Source organism: Eumetopias jubatus, unplaced genomic scaffold (assembly GCF_037043125.1).
Source record: "Eumetopias jubatus isolate StellerSeaLion01/CBP00866 unplaced genomic scaffold, mEumJub1_p1.0 scaffold_16, whole genome shotgun sequence".
NCBI classification, from domain to species: domain Eukaryota; kingdom Metazoa; phylum Chordata; class Mammalia; order Carnivora; family Otariidae; genus Eumetopias; species Eumetopias jubatus.
Genome location: NW_028274822.1, coordinates 27,817,814 through 27,836,423, shown reverse-complemented (window position 1 = coordinate 27,836,423; position 18,610 = coordinate 27,817,814). Strand labels below are relative to the sequence as shown.

Sequence of the window (18,610 nt, the reverse complement as noted above, 5' to 3'; positions counted from 1 at the left end):
TTCCTCTACCAACAACTAGTTTCAGGACAGCAGGGACTATGCTTTTACATTTGGAATAAAATGGGGGCGCCTGAGTGTCTCAGTCGGTTGAGCCTCCACCTTGGGCTCAGGTCATGATCCTGGTGTCCTGGGATAGAGTCCCGCATTGGGCTCCCTGATCAGTGGGGAGTCTGCTTCTCCCTCTACCCTATTCCCCTGCTGGTCTGCTTATGATCTCTCTCTCTCTCTCTCTCACCCTGTCTCTCTCAAATAAATAAAATCTTAAAAACCAATTTGGAATAAAATGGAAATGATAGGGATGCCTAGGTGGCTCAGCTGGTTGGTTAAGCATTTGCCTTCTGCCTAGGTCATGGAGCCTGCTTTTCCCTCTCATGCTGCTGCTCCCCCTGCCTGTGCTCTCTTGTGCACGCTCTCTCTCTCTCTCTCTGCCAATAAATAAAATCTTTAAAAAATAATAAAATGGAAAGGATAAAGAAAAAACACCTTCCTATACCAACACATTAACATTAGGGCAGAACTCCCTCACCCATACACAGAATTTTTGCGCTACAGAGATTTTTATGATATGCACAGAATTGTTGGGGGGGGATATTGGGTGTCTTATCTGGTTTACACCCAAAACCTTCATTTGGGTGGAGCATATGAATATCTGGATTAAAAGGGTCATGTCCTAAAATATAGCTTGCAAATGTATTGTCAGCAATCCCTTCTCTAATATTCTATTCCATTTTCGAGGTGAGCATCCTTCTCCTTATGGGTAAGTATAGGCTAACAGGAAAAAAAATTTGGTTTGTAAAAACAGAAAGGTTGGAGGGGTATTTTGTGAAATTTGTAGTGATGAAAGTGGACAAAAGGCATAAAGATAACTTTTTCCCCATACTCGGGGCTATAACAACTTACTTGAAATTTGGTTCCTGAGCAGAGACACATTTGACTAAAACAAAAATAATAAGCAAGCCATACAATATGGTATTGGCTAGTTAGTAAAATTCTTTTGGAAAAAAAAACATTTCATCATTTTAAATATGCATATGACTTAGAAGAAAGATATTTAGTGCTAAGAGTAATCCCCAATTTGATATTAAACCACATATACCAGACTATTGAGTACATGGTCTATGTTTCCTGATGTTTCACAGTATACTACAGGAGGCTGCAGGCAGCAGTGTGGTCTAACTAGCTTTCAAATATAAAACAATCAGAGCCAGAACATTATGGTCAGACTCTAGCTCTACTACCTAATCTTGGTCAAGTCACTTAATCTATGTGTGTGTGTGGTTTTTAATGTGAAAATACGTAGAATAATATGTTCATCTATTTTTACAGGGTACTTGTAAGAATGAAACTAAAATAGGAAAACATAGAAAACTACACATTGCTGTCTCTGTAACTAAAGAGAAACTCTCCTGGCGTTAAATACGGTGATGGAGGGAGAACTTTAGGAAAAGCAAGAAATGAACGAAGAATGGCTGAGTGGCAGTGACAGGGCCAGCAGTTGGATGCTGTCAACTGTTTTTTTTTTTTTTTGCAAAGATTTTATTTATTTATTTGACAGAGAGAGACACAGCGAGAGAGGGAACACAAGCAGGGGGAGTGGGAGAGGGAGAAGCAGGCTTCCCGTGGAGCAGGGAGCCCGATGCGAGGCTCGATCCCAGGACCCTGGGATCATGACCTGAGCTGAAGGCAGATGCTTAAGGACTGAGCCACCCAGGTGCCCCTGTTTCTTTTTTTTATTTAAGTTTTATTTATTTAAGTAATCTCTACACCCCAAGAGGGACTTGAACTCACAACCCAGATCAAAAGTCCCACTCTTCTGATTGAGCTAGCCAGGCACACCAACTGTCAACTATTTTAAAACAGTCTCCAGCACATGTAGCTCTTTGATAGTGGAAACAAGGATAAGACTGCTGCAGCTCATATCGCTAGGGTAAAAATAAAAATTTTAAGTCAATGCACTCCTTGTGGAAGAAACAAATATCTGCTATCCAAAAAACAAGTTTCAGGTATTTTTTTAAGACAAATGATTCAAGTCAGAAATAAAAATATAAGAAAGAAAAAAACAGCCTGGTTCTAGACGGCTGTCCTCCTCTAGGAAATGATACCACCGAGAGCAGAGAGGGCCGCGTGGCGGCAAGCTCATGGTGCTGGAGTCTTGGACCAGCCTTGCCCAAGGACTGAGAGGCCCCCTATCCTAGTAAAAACTACAACTCCCAGAAATCCCGGGCCCAGAAGGGGGCGGAACCAACGATGTGTAGGCGGGGCCTTCAGAGCTAGCTGTGAACTTCTCCCGCGAGGAACTTCTCGAGAAGTGGCGGGAGCGGCGGCTATGGAAGCACAGGAAGAGAAAGAGGCGCAGGTGATGGGGCGGGATCGGGGATTTGTGGCCTCCTGGAGACGGCATCTTTGACACACTCTCCCCGTCCGCGGATCGCCTGGGCACACCATGTTTACTTTTTTCCTACTCCTACTCTGCTGGCCCATCTTTGGTGCCGCCTTCACGACCTGCGAGTCCCACTCTGCTTAGACCCCCGGGAAAGGGCGTTTCCCTTCCTTCGGGGCTTTCCTTGCTTGGACTCAGGCTTGGAGAGCCGTTGAGGAGCCCCTTGGCACGAGATACCTCTCAGCCGACTGGAGTGGGACTTCCGAATCCAAAGCCACTTTCCAGCCAAGCCTCACCGTTCACTGCTGCTTCCTAGTAGGATTTTCACACCTGACCTTCCTCATCCTGCATCCCTACTCTAGGTGCCTCTGGGTACAGCGGGGCTTTTGGTGCGTTGAGGGCAACTCTTTTTTCAGACTTTGCACCTATAAATATGCTTTGGCACCTTCATACTGAGCTTAAAATCATTCGAGTGATGCAAATTATTAGCCTATACCGCTTTGTAGCTTTAGGGAAGGGTGGATTGTCTTCTGATTTTGTTCATTGGGCTTGCTCACTTGTTTCCTGACATCTGGTATCTATCTCCGTAAAGACAAATTATAATGTGAAGTAAGTAGGTTGCCAGAATATTTCTAGAGAACATTTTGTTTGCTTCTGATCACTTGTTTCTCATATTTGCTTCATGCTATTACAATAAACAAGGCTTATAATACTTGCTTTTCTTTTAATGGTTAGGTTGCTGCGTGGTTGAAAAAAATACATGGAGATCACCCCATTCCACAATATGAGGTGAATGCTCGGACCACGGAGATTTTACATCACCTTTCAGAACGCAACAGGGTTCGGGACAGGGATGTCTACTTAGTAATAGAGGACTTGAAACAGAAAGCAAGTGAATATGAATCAGAAGGTGAGATTAATTACAGAATTTTGAATGAGCTAATAACTCGAGGTAACTACATTTTATAACACCAAAGAATACAAAATTAATTTAGTGTAGACTGCTTGTTAGTTTTGCTTCTTATTTCACACAGATTTGCCTCCCACTCCATTATATAGCAACTTAATAAGCCATAAATTTAATTATAATGTAAATTTTATTGGTACTCTGATACCATATAGTAACCCCTAAAACATGTATCTAAACTTAGCCTGACATAAAAGGCTTTGGTTTTTCACTTACATACCTTTCTGGTCTGTTTCCGGGCTCCATGCTTTAGTTTAACGAGCCATCAGGACATCTGAGGTGGCAGCCATGAACTGCAACACTTGAACAAATCAGGTTATCACTATGTATTCATAGGATTGCATTAGAATTTTCTGCTGTGCGTATGTGTCTTGAAAAAGTACATTCAAGACACCTGTTGTTTTTATAATACAAACTACACACAAAAGAATTGACAAAAACTTTCTATAGGTTGGAATATACAAATGAGCAAGAGAGTGAGACTTACAATTGCCCTGTATTTAATTATGTGTGTGGCATGTGTTACATGCAATGTTTTGAATGTAGTGCAGTTTATATTGTAATTCTACTATGTATGGGCTTTTTCCAATTTTCTTTTAAAAATCAACATACAGCAGGGTGCCTGGGTGGCTCAGTTGGTTGAGCGACTGCCTTCGGCTCAGGTCATGATCCTAGAGTCCCTGGATCGAGTCCCGCATCGGGCTCCCTGCTCGGCAGGGAGTCTGCTTCTCCCTCTGACCTTCTTCCCTCTCATGCTCTCTCTCTACCATTCTCTCTCTCTCAATAAATAAATAAAAATCTTAAAAAAAATTAACATACAGCAAAATTGAATTTTGGTTTTAATTCACTGCTTTCAGCATATATATATTACATTTCTACGATATGTAGATAATATGTATATTATTTTATGCAATTGCTTTTTAAATCAGGAGAAAAAAATATGCATGTATGCTCTTTATAATTCTATAGCTACCTTTTCTGATATTCATTGTTTTTTTGTGTGTGCATTCAAGTTATTGTTTGGGGTCACTTGCTTTTGGCCCACAGAACTTCCTTTAGAATTTCTTCTAAGTCAGGGGGCGCCTGGGTGGCTCAGATGGTTAAGCGTCTGCCTTTGGCTCAGGTCATGATCCCAGGGTCCTGGGATCGAGTCCTGCATCAGGCTCCCTGCTCCTTGGGAGCCTGCTTCTCCCTCTGCCTCTCTCTCTCTCTCTCTCTGTCTCTCATGAATAAATAAATAAAAAGTTTAAAAAAAGAAAATTTCTTCTAAGTCAGGACTGTTAACAAATTCTCTGTTTTTGTCTATCTGGGAGTCTTTATTTTGCATTCATTTTTGAAAGATAGTTTTGCTAAATGTAGAATTCTTCACTGATAGTTTTTCTCTTGAACACTTTGAATATGTTATCCCATTGCTTTCTGGCCTCCATTGTTTCTGCCGAGAAGTCAACTATTAATCTTATTGGGGTTTTCTTATAAATAACAAATCCTTTTTCTTTTGCTGTTCTCAGGATTGTCTCCTTATCTTTTACTTCAACATTTTTACTTTGATATATGTGTTTGTGGATCTCTTTGCATTATTTCTGCTTGGGTATGTTGAGTTATTTAATTTTTTGTTGAGTTATTCCGTGGATGTGTAAATTATTGTTTTTCAATAAATATGTTAAGTTCTCAGGCATTATTTCATTATTTCTGACTGTTTTTTTCTGCTTCTTCTGGATTCCCATTGTGCATACGTTGGTGTGCCTAATGGTGTTTCTCATTTTTCTGAGGCTCTTTTTTTTTCTCACTTTTTTCCTCTCTGTTCTTCAGCTTCCATAATTTCTATTGCTTTAATTTCAAGTTCACTTATTATTTATTCTGCTACTTCAAATCTATTGTTCATCTTTTTTTAAAGAATTTATTTATTTATTTGACAGAGAGAGAGATAGGGAGAGCAGGAACACAAGCAGGGGGTGTGGGAGAGGGAGAAGCAGGCTTCCCGCTGAGCAAGGAGCCCGATGTGGGGCTCGATCCCAGGACCCTGGGATCATGACCTGAGCCGTAGGCAGACACTTAACAACTGAGCCACCCAGGTGCCCCTGTTCATTTTCTTTAGTCACCTTCTCATTTTAGTTATTGTACTCTTCAACTCTAGAATTTCCATTTCATTTTTTTTTTAGCAATTTCTATTTCTTCTTGATAGTCTCTATTTGATGCAACATTGTCCTCATACCTTTTGTTACTTCTTTCATCTTGGTTTCCTTTGGTACTGTGAACTTGTTTGCATGGCTGTTTTGAAGTCTTTTCTGGTAAATCCAACATCTGGTCATTCTGACAGGCAGTTTCTGTTGCTTGCTTTTTACCATGGGTCATGCTTTCTTGTTTTACATTCCTATATATTTTTTGTGGAAACAGAACATTTTAGATAATGTATTGTAGCAACTCTGAGTACGAGTCTCCCAACACCCCAGCCCCCCAAAACTTGTTGTCGTTGCTGTTTTCTTATTTGTTTAATGACTGACTTTTTTTTTTAAGATTTTATTTATTTGACAGAGAGATAGAGAGAGAGCACAAGTAGGCAGAGAGGCAGGCAGAGGGAGCGGGAGAAGCAGGCTCCCCGCTGAGCAGGGAACCAGACGACGCTGGGCTTGATCCCAGGACCCTGGGATCATGACCTGAGCCAAAGGCAGCCGCTTAACCAACTGAGCCACCCAGGCGCCCCCCGACTGATTGTTTTTAATGAAGCCTGTTTACCCCTGATGGTGTTAAGCCTGTGATGTTGCTCCTCAGGGAGGCATGTACTTAAGTATCCCCACAGTCACTGTGGGATATCAGGGGTTTTGGTAGGACTGTCTTCCTCTCTTTCATGGACCACATCCAACTGTGCAATTCTGCTAATTGACGGCTGATTATTGTTTCCAACAATGCTGTGGGACATAAGCTACAAGCTAATCCAATCAAATTCTGGCACCCTTAAAGGTATAGTTTCGGAGGGCAATGTTTGATATTTGTTGTGACCTAAGAATGACTTCTCTTACATGTCTTGTTTTCTGCTCCTCCCATGCAAACTAACTAGCCTACAGTTTAACCCGTGTCTTGACTCTTCTCCCAATTGCTTTTTACTATAACTTCCACAATTCTTTAGAGTCTCTCTAGGCTTGGACTTCTCCAGGCTCTGTTGCAAATGAATTCAGCTCCTTTGGGAAGATACTGGGAATTATCTCTTCTGTGGCTTGCTTCTTCCTCTGCCCCAAATCTCTGAGCCAGGGGTCTGGAGTTGGAGGTAGAGACAATAGCAAACTTTTCTCTGAGTGGCACTGCTGGTGTAGATGCTGAGTGCTTGGTGGACAGGGGAGTTCAGCAGCCTTAGGTCCTCTTGGCTTGCCTTTCCTGGTATGGAATCACTACCTCATGAGCCTGGTACAAGGGCCCTTGGGGTAGGGTAGAAGCTCATGCAAGGTAGAGCTTCCATTCCAAAAACAGTGGCTGGGTGGAGGAAGAGAGCCCGCACCTCGCAGCCACATTCACCTAGGGCTTAGTCTCAGCAACAGATAGCTGGTGGCAGGATGAGAAACATTGAAGTCCAATTTCTCCTGGACAGAAAGCCCTCTGGCTGGGAGCAGGGGGCATGGAGATCCCTGTGTTCTTAACTACAACAGTCTGGATTGGAGTCTCCACCTCACTGAACTGGGAGGGAGAAGGAGAGGGTGGTTTTGGTTTAAATACCACAAACTTTCACCTTCTTCATTGAATTTTCATAAATTTTCTAGAATGGATGTTTATTTGCTCTTTGTCCTTAGAACCATTTTCAGAGGCTTTAAATCATTGCGTTTTGGTTCTGGTTTTCGTTGTTGTTGTTTTTACATGGTTGGGTTTCTTGTTTTGTTTTTTACAATGTTCGCCTGTTTCACTGGGGGGTGGGGGGTGGCATGCAGATCTCTTTGCACTGTTAGGCTACAAGTCTTAACTCCTGGTCAACTGATTTTTGACAAGGGTAACAAGGCAATTCAGTGGAGGAAAAAATAGCCTTTTCAAAGACTAGTGCTGGGAGAACTGGATATCCACATGTACAAGAATGAAGTTGGACCCTGCTTCATACCATATGCAAGAATTAATTCAAAATGAATTAAAAACCTAAATGTAAGAGCTGAACCTAAAACTCAGAAGACAATGTCAGTGTATGTCTTCAAGATTTTGAATTTGGCAATGGTTTCTTAGCTATGATTCCCCTAAACACAAGCAACAAAAGAAAAATTAAATAAATTGGACATCATCAAAATTAAAAACTTTTGTTCTCAAAGAATACCATCAAGTAAATGCAAAGACAACCCACAGAATGGGAGAAAGTGTTTGCAAATCATATCTGATAAGGGACTTATATCTATGACATATAAAGAACTCTTACAACTCAATAATAAAAGGATAAATAACCCAATTTAAAATGGGTAAGGAGGGGCGCCTGGGTGGCTCAGTCGTTAAGTGTCTGCCTTCAGCTCAGGTCATGATCCCACGGTCCTGGGATCGAGCCCCACATCAGGCTCCCCGCTCTGCAGGAAGCCTGCTTCTGCCTCTCCCACTCCCCCTACTTGTATTCCCTCTCTCGCTATGTCTCTATCTGTCAGATAAATAAAATCTTTAAAAATAAATAAATAAAATGGGTAAGGAGTATGAATATACATTTCTCCCACGCAGATATAAAAATGGCCATTAAGCCAGCATTATTAGACATCAGGGAAATGCAAATGAAAACCACAATTCTACTTCATACCTACAAGGAGGGCTACAATCAAAAAGAAAAATATTCAGATCTTGGATTATCATTTTATTGATCATTACTAAGTTATGTGAGTGACCACTATGCAAAAATAATAATGATCATAATAACTGTTGTTGAAGATATGGAGAAATTGAAATCCTTGTACATTTTTTTTTAAGATTTTATTTATTTATTTGACAGAGAGAGACACAGCGAGAGAGGGAACACAAGCAGGGGGAGTGGGAGAGGGAGAAGCAGGCTTCCCGCTGAGCAGGGAGCCTGACGCGGGGCTCGATCCCAGGACCCTGGGACCATGACCTGAGCCGAAGGCAGATGCTTAATGACTGAGCCACCCAGGCGCCCCTCCTTGTACATTTCTGGTGGGATTTTAAAATCATACGGTCGCTTTGGAAAACAGTCTGGTAATACCTCAAATGGTTAAACATAGTTACCATATGACTAGCAGTTCTACTCCTGGGTATATACCCAAATATGAAATGAGTAAAGACAGAATGTAGGTTAGTGGTTGCTGGGGCTTCATGGGTTGGGGAATTGGAATATGATGACTAAGAAATGTGGGGTTTTTTGGGGGATGATGAAAGTGTTCTAAAATTGATCATATTGGTGGGTACACAACTCTGTGAATATACTAAAAACCATCAAATTGTATACTTTAAGTGGGTGGATTGTGATAAGATTTCAATAAAGCTATTAAAATTAAAATAAAGCAAACATCTTAGTCACCATAGAACTCTTATATCTTTTCAGCCAAGCATCTTCAGAGCCTTCTCATGGAGAGTGTGAATTTTTCCCCTGCCAATCTTTCAAGCACTGGTTCTAGGTACCTGAATGCTTTGGTTGACAGTGCAGTGGCCCTTGAAACAAAGGATACTTCACTAGCTAGGTAATTCTCATGACAATTTTAATATCTGTAATCATATATATTTTAATGTCTTGACCTAAGGACTTTTTGTTTCTCTGGGTAATTCTATATAGGAAATTAACAATAAATGCAAAATTTACTTAACTCCTCCTTATCATTGCCAGTGAGTATGTGTAATTAATTCAGATAAACTTGGTGTTGTTTAAATTTTCTTCTTCTAAGATTAGGTTTGTGAAGGTTGGTACTCATGTATATTTGGAAAGGGATTAGGTATCACTTACATTGCTCCCTATGAATAATAAGAAAAGCAGTAGGCTAAATTATATCTGATTGAGCATAGTGAATTTTTGAATTTTGGTTATGTCCCCCTTTCTGGGTACAGTAGGTTAAGTAAGTAGGGTGACAGGCATCCCACCTATATAATAATATTATTCTTTTCCAACAACCCTAAGAGGAAACTGAAGCTCAGGAGAGGTGTGTTAAATAATTTCTCCAAGCTGGTAAATGGCAGGATTGGGATTCCAACCCAGTCTGACACCAAAGTCCATATGATTACCACTGGTGGCCATGTCTTAGCTAGGACTACCACTGTAACTTATAGAGAACTGTATAGCTCTTCTACTTAATTGCCCACATAAGGACTTGGAATTAATATATATGCTCAGAGGGTAGCGTTTTAGATATAAGAACATAAGACTATATTGCAGCAGAAATCTAAACTTGAAGCAACTCAGCAGACACCAAATGCCGGTTAATATGCTAGGCATATAACCCTAGCTATGTACGTATATACATACATATATATGTACATATAGATAGATAGATAGATATCAATAGGTGTGTATACACATACATACACAGGCACACGCAGGCACTGGGGAAGCAGAGATGAATAGGATAATAACTGTCAGCAAGAACAGTCTCTGCTCATGGCCAAATAAGGGAGATGGGTATGTAAAACTCTAGCATAGTTTGACATCTGTAGCAATACAAGAATGTACCAGCTGTAGCTAAGTAGCACAGAGAAAGGAGTAGTGAGTTCCAGAATGGGAGTAAATCTTATTTGAGTTTTGAAAGACAAAAGGAAATTTGCCTGAAGAAGGGCTATTCAGGCAATGGGAACAGCATATAAAAAAATGCATAGAGAAAAAAATGCATGGAGGTATGAAACAGCGTGATGATAGAAAAACCCACATAGAGATGTAGTCATTGTTAGAAATGAGGAATAATTGTCATTATTGTCCTTAATGTCCATTTATATGACCAGATTCTTTTTTTAGTTTTATCCCTGCAGTGAATGATTTGACCTCTGATCTTTTCCGTACCAAATCTAAAAATGAAGAAATCAAGCTTGAATTGGCAAAACTTGAAAAAAACCTAACTGCAACTTTAGTGTTAGAAAAATGTCTACAAGAGTAAGTAACCAAGTTGGAAGTGGTGACAATGTTTATTATAAAGGCAAGACACCGTCAGATTTAGTTTTGGCAGTGGGTATGATTTAAAACAACACATTAGGAACTGGGGTCCATAAATGGTTTTCTAAGTAAAAAATGACTTGGATGTAGATAGGGGTTGGTTAGGTACAGACTTTCACCTTTTACTTCATATAATTTTTACCTTTTTTCCTCTTTTACAAATAGCTTATGTTGTTTTTTTTTTAAGATTTATTTATTTATTTGAGATTGAGAGAGTGTGAGCGAGGGTGGAACAGAGGGAGAGGGAGAGAGAATCTTAAGTACACACCCCACTGAGCAGAGAGCCTCATGCAGGGCTCAATCCCTCCACCCCGAGATCATGACCTGAGTGGAAGTGAAAAGTTGGATGCCTAACCAACTGTGACACCCAGGCACCTCAACAAATAGCCTAGGTTTTATAATTTTGAAAATTTTATGTGAATTGTTTTTTTACTTAAAAGTTATGGTGCAACTTAAAGTCACATCATATTTTGTTGCCCGTTCTTATTAGAGCTCTGGTATCCCTCTTTTTTTTTTTTTTAAGATTTATTTATTTATTTTAGAAAGAGAGAGAGAGAGAACGTGTGTGTATGTATTCATGAAAGCGGGGGCTGGAGGGCAGGGAGGGTTATAGGGAGAGAATCTCAAGCAAACTCCCTGCTGAGCACAGAGCTTGACGTAGGCGAGATCTCAGGGCCCTGACATCATGACCCGAGCCGAAATCAAGAGTCAGACACTTGGGTGTCTGGGTGGCTCAGTCGTTAAGTAACTGCCTTCGGCTCAGGTCATGATCCCAGGATCGTGGGATCGAGCCCCGCATCGGGCTCCCTGCTCGGCAGGAAGCCTGCTTCTCCCCCTCCCACTCCCCCTGCTTGTGTTCCCTCTCTCGCTGTCTCTCTCTCTCTCTGTCAATTAAATAAATAAATAAAATCTTTAAAAAAAAAAAGAGTCAGACACTTAATCGACTGAGCCACCCAGGCCCCCTAGAGCTCTGGTATTCCTCTTGATTCTCTGGACCTTCTTTAGGTCACAGTTGCCCCAGAGATTAGATGCTGTAGATCTGGAACGTGGATATGCACAAGTAATTTGATGGTATGTAAATTTACTTAACAAAGATTGCGTATTTATATGCAAGGCACTCTATCATGTCACATTTAGGAAAGAGGACTTTGGGACCTCCATAATTCATGGAGGCTTGGATATATTAAATCAGTTCTTTAAGCAGCAGGTTTACTTTCTCCAAGAATGATTGGCATAGATTAATCTTAAAATTACTTAGTATTCCTTGAGAAAAATTCCAGGTGGCAACATGGAGAGGAAGATGACCTGGAAGAATACATGGTAGCTAGTCTGGGATATAAAATATGTGGTAGAAAATCCAGCGAGTGTATTACCAACTTTTGGCTAATCCAGAGTTGAATCCCAAAAGTAGTGGAGTTTCTTCTTTATAATAATTCCACCAAGGAGAAGAAAATGTTTTCAATTTTACTTTTTATTTATTTTTTTAAAGATTTTATTTATTTATTTGAGAGAGAGAATGAGAGATAGAGAGCATGAGAGGGAAGAGGGTCAGAGGGAGAAGCAGACTGGGACTCGATCCCAGGACTCCAGGATCATGATCTGAGCCGAAGGCAGTCGCTTAACCAACTGAGCCACCCAGGCGCCCTCAATTTTACTTTTTAAAGGGATCTGAAGAAGGCCGAGTTGCATCTGACTACAGAAAGGGCCAAAGTTGACAGTCGTCTTCGGAACATGGACTTCCTGAAAGCAAAGTCAGAAGAGTTCAGATTTGGAATCAGAACTGCAGAGGTTTGTACGAAGGACTGAATATATTTAGTTTTTTTTTTAAATTTTTATAAAGATTTTATTTGTTCATTTGAGAGAGAGAAAGAACATGGGGGTGGGGAGGGTCAGAGGGAGAAGCAGTTCCCTGCTGAGCGGGGAGCCTGAGGGGGGTGGCGGATGTGGGGGGGCTCGATCCTGGGACTCCAGGATCATGATCTGAGCTGAAGGCAGATGCTTAACCGACTGAGCCACCCAGGTGCCCCTATTTAATTCTTTTCCGATTTCTTGTTGACCTTCATCCTTAAAACTAGACAGTATTATTCCTACCTTTTTACAGATAAGGGAACTATGGAGAAGATAGGTAACTTGCCCAAAGTCATGTAGCTGCTTAGCAGCGGATCCAAATTCATATGCAGGCAACCAGGCCCTGAAGCCCAGACTCTTAGCAGTGCACCCATCTTATGGCAGATCTGTGACTGTTTGAAATGATCCACATGCTGCAAAGAAGTGCTTAGATGCGGGGCTCAGTCATTAAGCATCTGCCTTCAGCTCAGGTCATGATCCCAGGATCCTGGGATCGAGCCCCGTACTAGGCTCCCTGCTCAGCGGGAAGCCTGCTTCTCCCTCTCCCACTCCCCCTGCTTGTGTTCCCTCTCTCGCTGTGTCTCTCTCTGTCAAATAAATAAAATCTTAAAAAAAAAAGTGCTTAGATGCATGTATAGTTTTTCATCTGTGATTTATAGCTTCTCATTACTGTGTTATATATGAAAATATGAAATGATGGTCACTTTCAAAATACTGTTTTTAACCGAACTCTGTTTTTTGGAATTCTAGGAGCAACTTTCAGCCAGAGGCATGGATGCGTCTCTGTCTCATCAGTCCCTAGTGGCACTTTCAGAGGTGAGCTCAGTTTAACCCAATTTAGCTTTCTTTAAAATCTTAGTGCACAATCTGCTTTTTCATTTGTTTCTTTGTATAGAGCTTTGTTCACTATTGACCTGTTTTTCTTTACCTCTGTACTTTATGTTCACCAGTATTTATACCTTTATTACTTGGTTAGCTTTAACTATCCTCACGTTTGTTTGGTTTCCTTTATTTATTACTATATGCTAGAAACTCTTTGCTAGAGTTGGTTATATGTTATGGATTTGTTTATAAAATAAATTTATTGAGGGATTATGGGCTAACCATCTAGGTCCCCTTCTCCTTCCACTTACAGTAAAAATGCAGTCTGAAAACTTCTATAGGATGCAATTCTAGGTTTTTAGGTTGTATAAGTGTCTCATTTATTTTGGTGGGAAGAGGGAGTAAGAGGGGTTTTGTTTATTTTATTATTATTTATTATTTTATTCTTAAAATTTTTTACACTTTGATTTTTGGAATCTAAAGTTGACAATTCATCAATACATATTTGAGATCCTAATTGTTCCCTTACATTCTGATTCCTCTTTTTTTTTAAAGATTTTATTTATTTATTTGAGAGAGAGAGAGAGACAGAGCGCACGCACACGTATGCAGGGGGAGGGTCAGAGGGAGAAGCAGACTCCCCGCCGAGCAGGGAGCCCGATGTGGGACTCGATCCCGGGACTCCAGGATCGTGACCTGAGCCGAAGGCAGTTGCCCAACGAACTGAACCACCCAGGCCCCCACATTCTGATTCCTCTTAATCACATTATTCTGTACTCTTAGACAGCGTACTTAGATCCTCTTCTCTTTCTTTTTTTAAAGATTTTATTTATTTATTTATTTGAGGGAGACAGAGGAAAGAGTGAGAGCATGAGCGGGGGACAGGAACAGAGAGGGAGAGGAAGAAGGACAAGCAGAGTGCGCTAAGTGTGGAGCCCGGTGTGGGGCTCGATCCCAGGACCCTGAGATCCTGACCTGAGCCAAAACTAAGAGTCATACACGTAACCATTTGAGCCACCCAGTGCCCCTATTCTCTTTTTTAAAAAGATTTTGTTTTTAAGTAATCTCTACATCCCATGTGGGACTTGAGCTTACAGCCCTGAGATTAAGAGTCACATGCTCCATGGACCAAGCCAGCCAGACGCCCCACTTAAATCCTATTCTTAATAAATGGGAGTATAACTTTCCTCTTGTAAGCGTCTTATAAGGATTATTTCCATTGGAAAGAAGTTTGTTATTCATATATCTTTGAACCTCCTTTGACCTGTTGATACAATTCGATACATTATTTAAAATATCTTAATGTTAATGCTTTATTATGTTTTATTTCAGAAATGAGCAGTGTTTAGTTGCATTATGAATATCTCTATCGCTCTGTGACTCCTGTGTTTTTTCCACCCCCAGAAATTGGCAGAACTAAAACGACAGACTATACCTTTGAAGAAAAAATTGGAGTCCTATTTAGATTTAATGCCGGTAATTATTTTTATGAATTTAAAAAAAAGTCATCTCCAACTTTCCCCAAGGGTACTAAATGATCATGAAAATACCAGGTCCATGTTTAAGGATTTAAAGTCTGCTAAATTTCCATATTGTATGTTCACTGGATACACTTCTATAAGGTTTTTGCCTTTTGAAAAAGACTGTTGCACTTTTTCTCCTTGAGTCCTGGGTGATGCATTATAACCTCTTCTTGTTTTATTTTTCTTTAAAAGAACCCATCCCTTGCTCAGGTGAAAATTGAAGAAGCAAAACGGGAATTAGTAAGTAGTTCCATTTTTTTTTCTTCTGATTTTTTAAAAAGAAAGAAAAAAACTGCTGATAAAGCTCCCTTTATCCTTCTTTCCTTCCTACTCAGAGGTAAACCACAGTCCCAAAGTTGCTATGTGTCATTACCATGCATTTAAAAAAATTTTTTTTTGTTTGTTTTTTTGAGTCAGCTCTACACCCAATGTGGGGCTTGAACTCATGACCCCGAAATCAAGAAGAGTCACATACCCTCCCAACTGAGCCAGCCATGCACTCCACCATGGATATTTTAAATACTTTTTTGGATATGTATATATATTTCTTTTTTTTTTAAGTTTTTTTATTTATTTGACAGAGAGAGACACAGTGAGAGAGGGAACACAAGCAGGGGGAGTGGGAGAGGGAGAAGCAGGCTTCCTGCTGAGCAGGGAGCCCGATGTGGGGCTCGATCCCAGGACCCTGAGACCATGACCTGAGCCGAAGGCAGCCGCTTAACGACTGAGCCACCCAGGCACCCTATATATTTCTTTCCATAAAAAATACATAGTGAGGGCACCTGGGTGGCTCAGATGGTTAAGCGTCTGCCTTCAGCTCAGGTCATGATCCCAGGGTCCTGGGATCGAGTCCCGCATCGGGCTCCCTGCTCCTTGGGAGCCTGCTTCTCCCTCTGCCTCTCTCTCTCTCTCTCTCTCTGTCTCTCATGAATAAATAAATAAATAAATAAAGTTTAAAAAAAATAAAATAAAATACATAGTGATTTTTTATCTCTTTTAAATTTTTGCATAGATTTTCTTGGCTGGAAAAGAGGGGTCAAGAGACATAGAATATTTTAGGCAAAAGAATTAACAAAGGTATAAGAGCTAAAAAAATGGAGGACTTGTCTAAGCTTTGGCAAATGATGTAGTCCAGATGCTTAGGAGTATACAGTGGATGATAGGGCTAAAGAAGATCAATTGGTTTATGATATAAAGGATCTTAAATATAAAGAGGGTTGAACTTAGAGGCTCTAGGGGACCACTGAACATTGCTGTGTGTTTATTTTCTAAGCCAAAAAGAAATGTGATCAAAGCTATGCTTTTTTTTTAAGATTATTTATTTATTGGGGTGCCTGGGTGGCTCAGATGGTTAAGCGTCTGCCTTCAGCTCAGGTCATGATCCCAGGGTCCTGGGATCGAGCCCCACATCAGGCTCCTGGCTCAGCAAGGAGCCTGCTTCTCCCTCTCCCTCTGCCTCTCTCCCTGCTCATTCTTTCTCTTCTCTCTCTCTGTATCTCTGTGTCTCAAATGAATAAATAAAATCCTTAAAAGAATTTAAAAAAAGATTATTTATTTATTTATTTGACAGAGAGAGAGAGCCAGTGAGAGAGGGAACACAAGCAAGGGGAGTGGGAGAGGGAGAAGCGGGCTTCCCACTGAGCAGGGAGCCCAATGCGGGGCTTGATCCCAGGACCGTGGGATCATGACCTGAGCCGAAGGCAGACACTTAACGACTGAGCCAGCCAGGCACCCCAAAGCTATGCTTTTTGATTAGGACAGTTCTTTAGAAAAATTATTCTGGAAAAAAGAAAGAAAGATTATTCTGGAATCAGTGTATAGGGTGGATTGAAGGAGGGAGAAAGAAAATTGCAGAAACTGATTGGCCTATTTTGACCAGGGGAGAAGTAATGAGAAAGTGGCAACAAGAGTGGGAAAGAGGTGACGTGAAAGAAGTTGCAGAAGTACTTTGCTCAAACAGTAGATGTCAGAAAGATGGGTTCAGGGCGCCTGGGTGGCTCAGATGGTTAAGCGTCTGCCTTCGGCTCAGGTCATGATCCCAGGGTCCTGGGATCGAGTCCCGCATCGGGCTCCCTGCTCCTTGGGAGCCTGCTTCTCCCTCTCCTTCTCTCTCTCTCTGTCTCTCATGAATAAATAAAATCTTTAAAAAAAAAAAAAAAGAAAAATGGGTTCATGTATCTTTATACTGATAACAGCGACTCACCTCTCTAAAGGGTTTTTCCCCCTTGAGACGTTTATTAGAATCAGGAGTCTGAAAACTTTTGGGGTGTGGAGAAGGGGGAGATATAAAAGCACGAATTATCTAAAAGCAAATTTAATATTTATAATGGTATTTGTTTAATTTCTTTTCTTTTTTAAGATTTACTTATTTATTTTAGAGAGAGAGCATGCCAGTCGGGAAAGGGGCCGAGGGAGAGGAAGAGAGAGTCTTAAACAGACTCCACGCTGATCATGGAACCCAGTGTGGGGCTCGATCCCACAAGGCTGAGATCATGACCTGAGCCAAAATTGAGTCAGACGCATAACCAACTGCACCACCCAAGTACCCCTGAAATTCTGCTTTAATGTTTTTCTTTTTTGCTTCCCTTACTTTAAATAACACTAGAAGTTAGACCACCTGTTTTATGTCCTTGTTGATAGAATTTATGGTGTTGCTTTCTTCCTTTAGGATACCATTGAAGCTGAACTTACAAAGAAAGTAGACATGATGGAACTGTGACCAGAGTCAAGTAAGCTTCGTCTTCCCTAACAGAGTACATTGAGTAGGACTTGAAAGAATTGTTTTCTCTTGGCCTTCCTTAATAACTTAACTCCTGTGTTCTTAGATGAGATAATAATGTCACTGTTGTTAAACAGTGGTTTCTGGTTATATATTGTATTTCTGTGCCCAAATACATAGTTTTCATATTAAAAAGCATTGTGGGTTCTCTATGTTGCTGGCAGTTAAGTATCCCTCACTGGGTCTCTTTGGTGAACATTATGACATTTGTCATGCAGTCACTTATGAGGTCAGCTAAGTGAAGAGAAGAGTTCTGCAGCTCGGTTATGTTTCTCCCACTCCTCCCTCCAGGGCTCTGCTGTCGTTCCTTCTGATCAGCTCACCTGCCTACTTCCAAATGTTAATATATGCAGGAATTTAGTTTATGAAAGAGCTGACCTTTTAAATCAGTAGTGGAGAGATGGATAATTCAACACATGGTGCTAGATCCTTACTTTATACCTTATGTCAGGATAATCCCAAAGATCAAAGATTTAAATGTTAAAAAAAAAAAAAGTGAGAGGAACCATGAAGAAGCTTTAATGTTTTGACCCTTAAATAATCGTACATTCAGTCGGTAACATGCATCTCAAATCCAGGAGCCGTAAATGAAATGATAGAAATATTTGAAAATTTGGAAATATTAAATATTCCCGTGTGGTAAAATCTTTAATAAGTAAAATCAAAGGACTTCACAAATGTGGTGTAGGGAAAAAAATTTTTCACCATGTTCCTTTTTTTTTTTTTACTATGTTCCTTTTTGTACCTTTAAGAATTTTGCACCATGTGATTAGGAAGCAATCAGTTAAAAAAAAAAAAGAAGAAACAATCAGTTTTGCTTTGTTTGCCATCAGTTTTTTAAAGATTATCTAAATGACCTTAAAAATTTCCCTCTGGGACACCTGGGTGGCTCAGTCAGTTAAGCATCTGCCTTCGGCTCAGGTCATGATCCCAGGGTCCTGGGGTCGAGTCCTGCATTGGGCTCCTTGCTGAGCGGGGAGCCTGCTTCTCCCTCTGCCTGCCTCTGTCTCTCTCTCTCTCTCCGATAAACAAATAAAATCTTTAAAAAAAAAAAATTTCCCTCTCCTGCGGCGCCTGGGTGGCTCAGTTGTTGGGTGTCTGCCTTCGGCTCAGGTCATGATCCCATGGTCCTGGGATCGAGCCCCGCATTGGGCTTCCTGCTCTGTGGGAAGCCTGCTTCCCCCTCTCCCACTCACCC

The 18,610-nt window shown here is 40.8% G+C and overlaps 1 protein-coding gene across 1 annotated transcript; it reads left to right on the top strand.

The window, feature by feature from the left end:
- Window positions 1-2,282: 2,282 nt before the first annotated feature.
- On the top strand, window positions 2,283-18,073 carry HAUS1 (HAUS augmin like complex subunit 1). The gene is made up of 9 exons (XM_028098347.2): window positions 2,283-2,356; window positions 3,116-3,290; window positions 8,851-8,986; window positions 10,246-10,380; window positions 12,105-12,228; window positions 13,039-13,104; window positions 14,515-14,586; window positions 14,826-14,873; window positions 17,302-18,073. The coding sequence occupies exons 1-9, from the start codon at window positions 2,327-2,329 to the stop codon at window positions 17,350-17,352; spliced, it is 837 nt and encodes a 278-aa protein (XP_027954148.1). The 5' UTR covers window positions 2,283-2,326; the 3' UTR covers window positions 17,353-18,073.
- Window positions 18,074-18,610: the final 537 nt, after the last annotated feature.

What these genes read in the sequence shown, in the direction of transcription:
- HAUS1 (XM_028098347.2), top strand. Translation starts at nt 2,327, where the DNA reads ATGGAAGCACAGGAAGAGAAAGAGGCGCAG. An exon ending in TTAGAAAAATGTCTACAAGA is followed by an intron (nt 10,381 to 12,104) that starts GTAAGTAACCAA and finishes TACTTTTTAAAG; the next exon opens with GGATCTGAAGAAGGCCGAGT. An exon ending in CCTATTTAGATTTAATGCCG is followed by an intron (nt 14,587 to 14,825) that starts GTAATTATTTTT and finishes TTTCTTTAAAAG; the next exon opens with AACCCATCCCTTGCTCAGGT.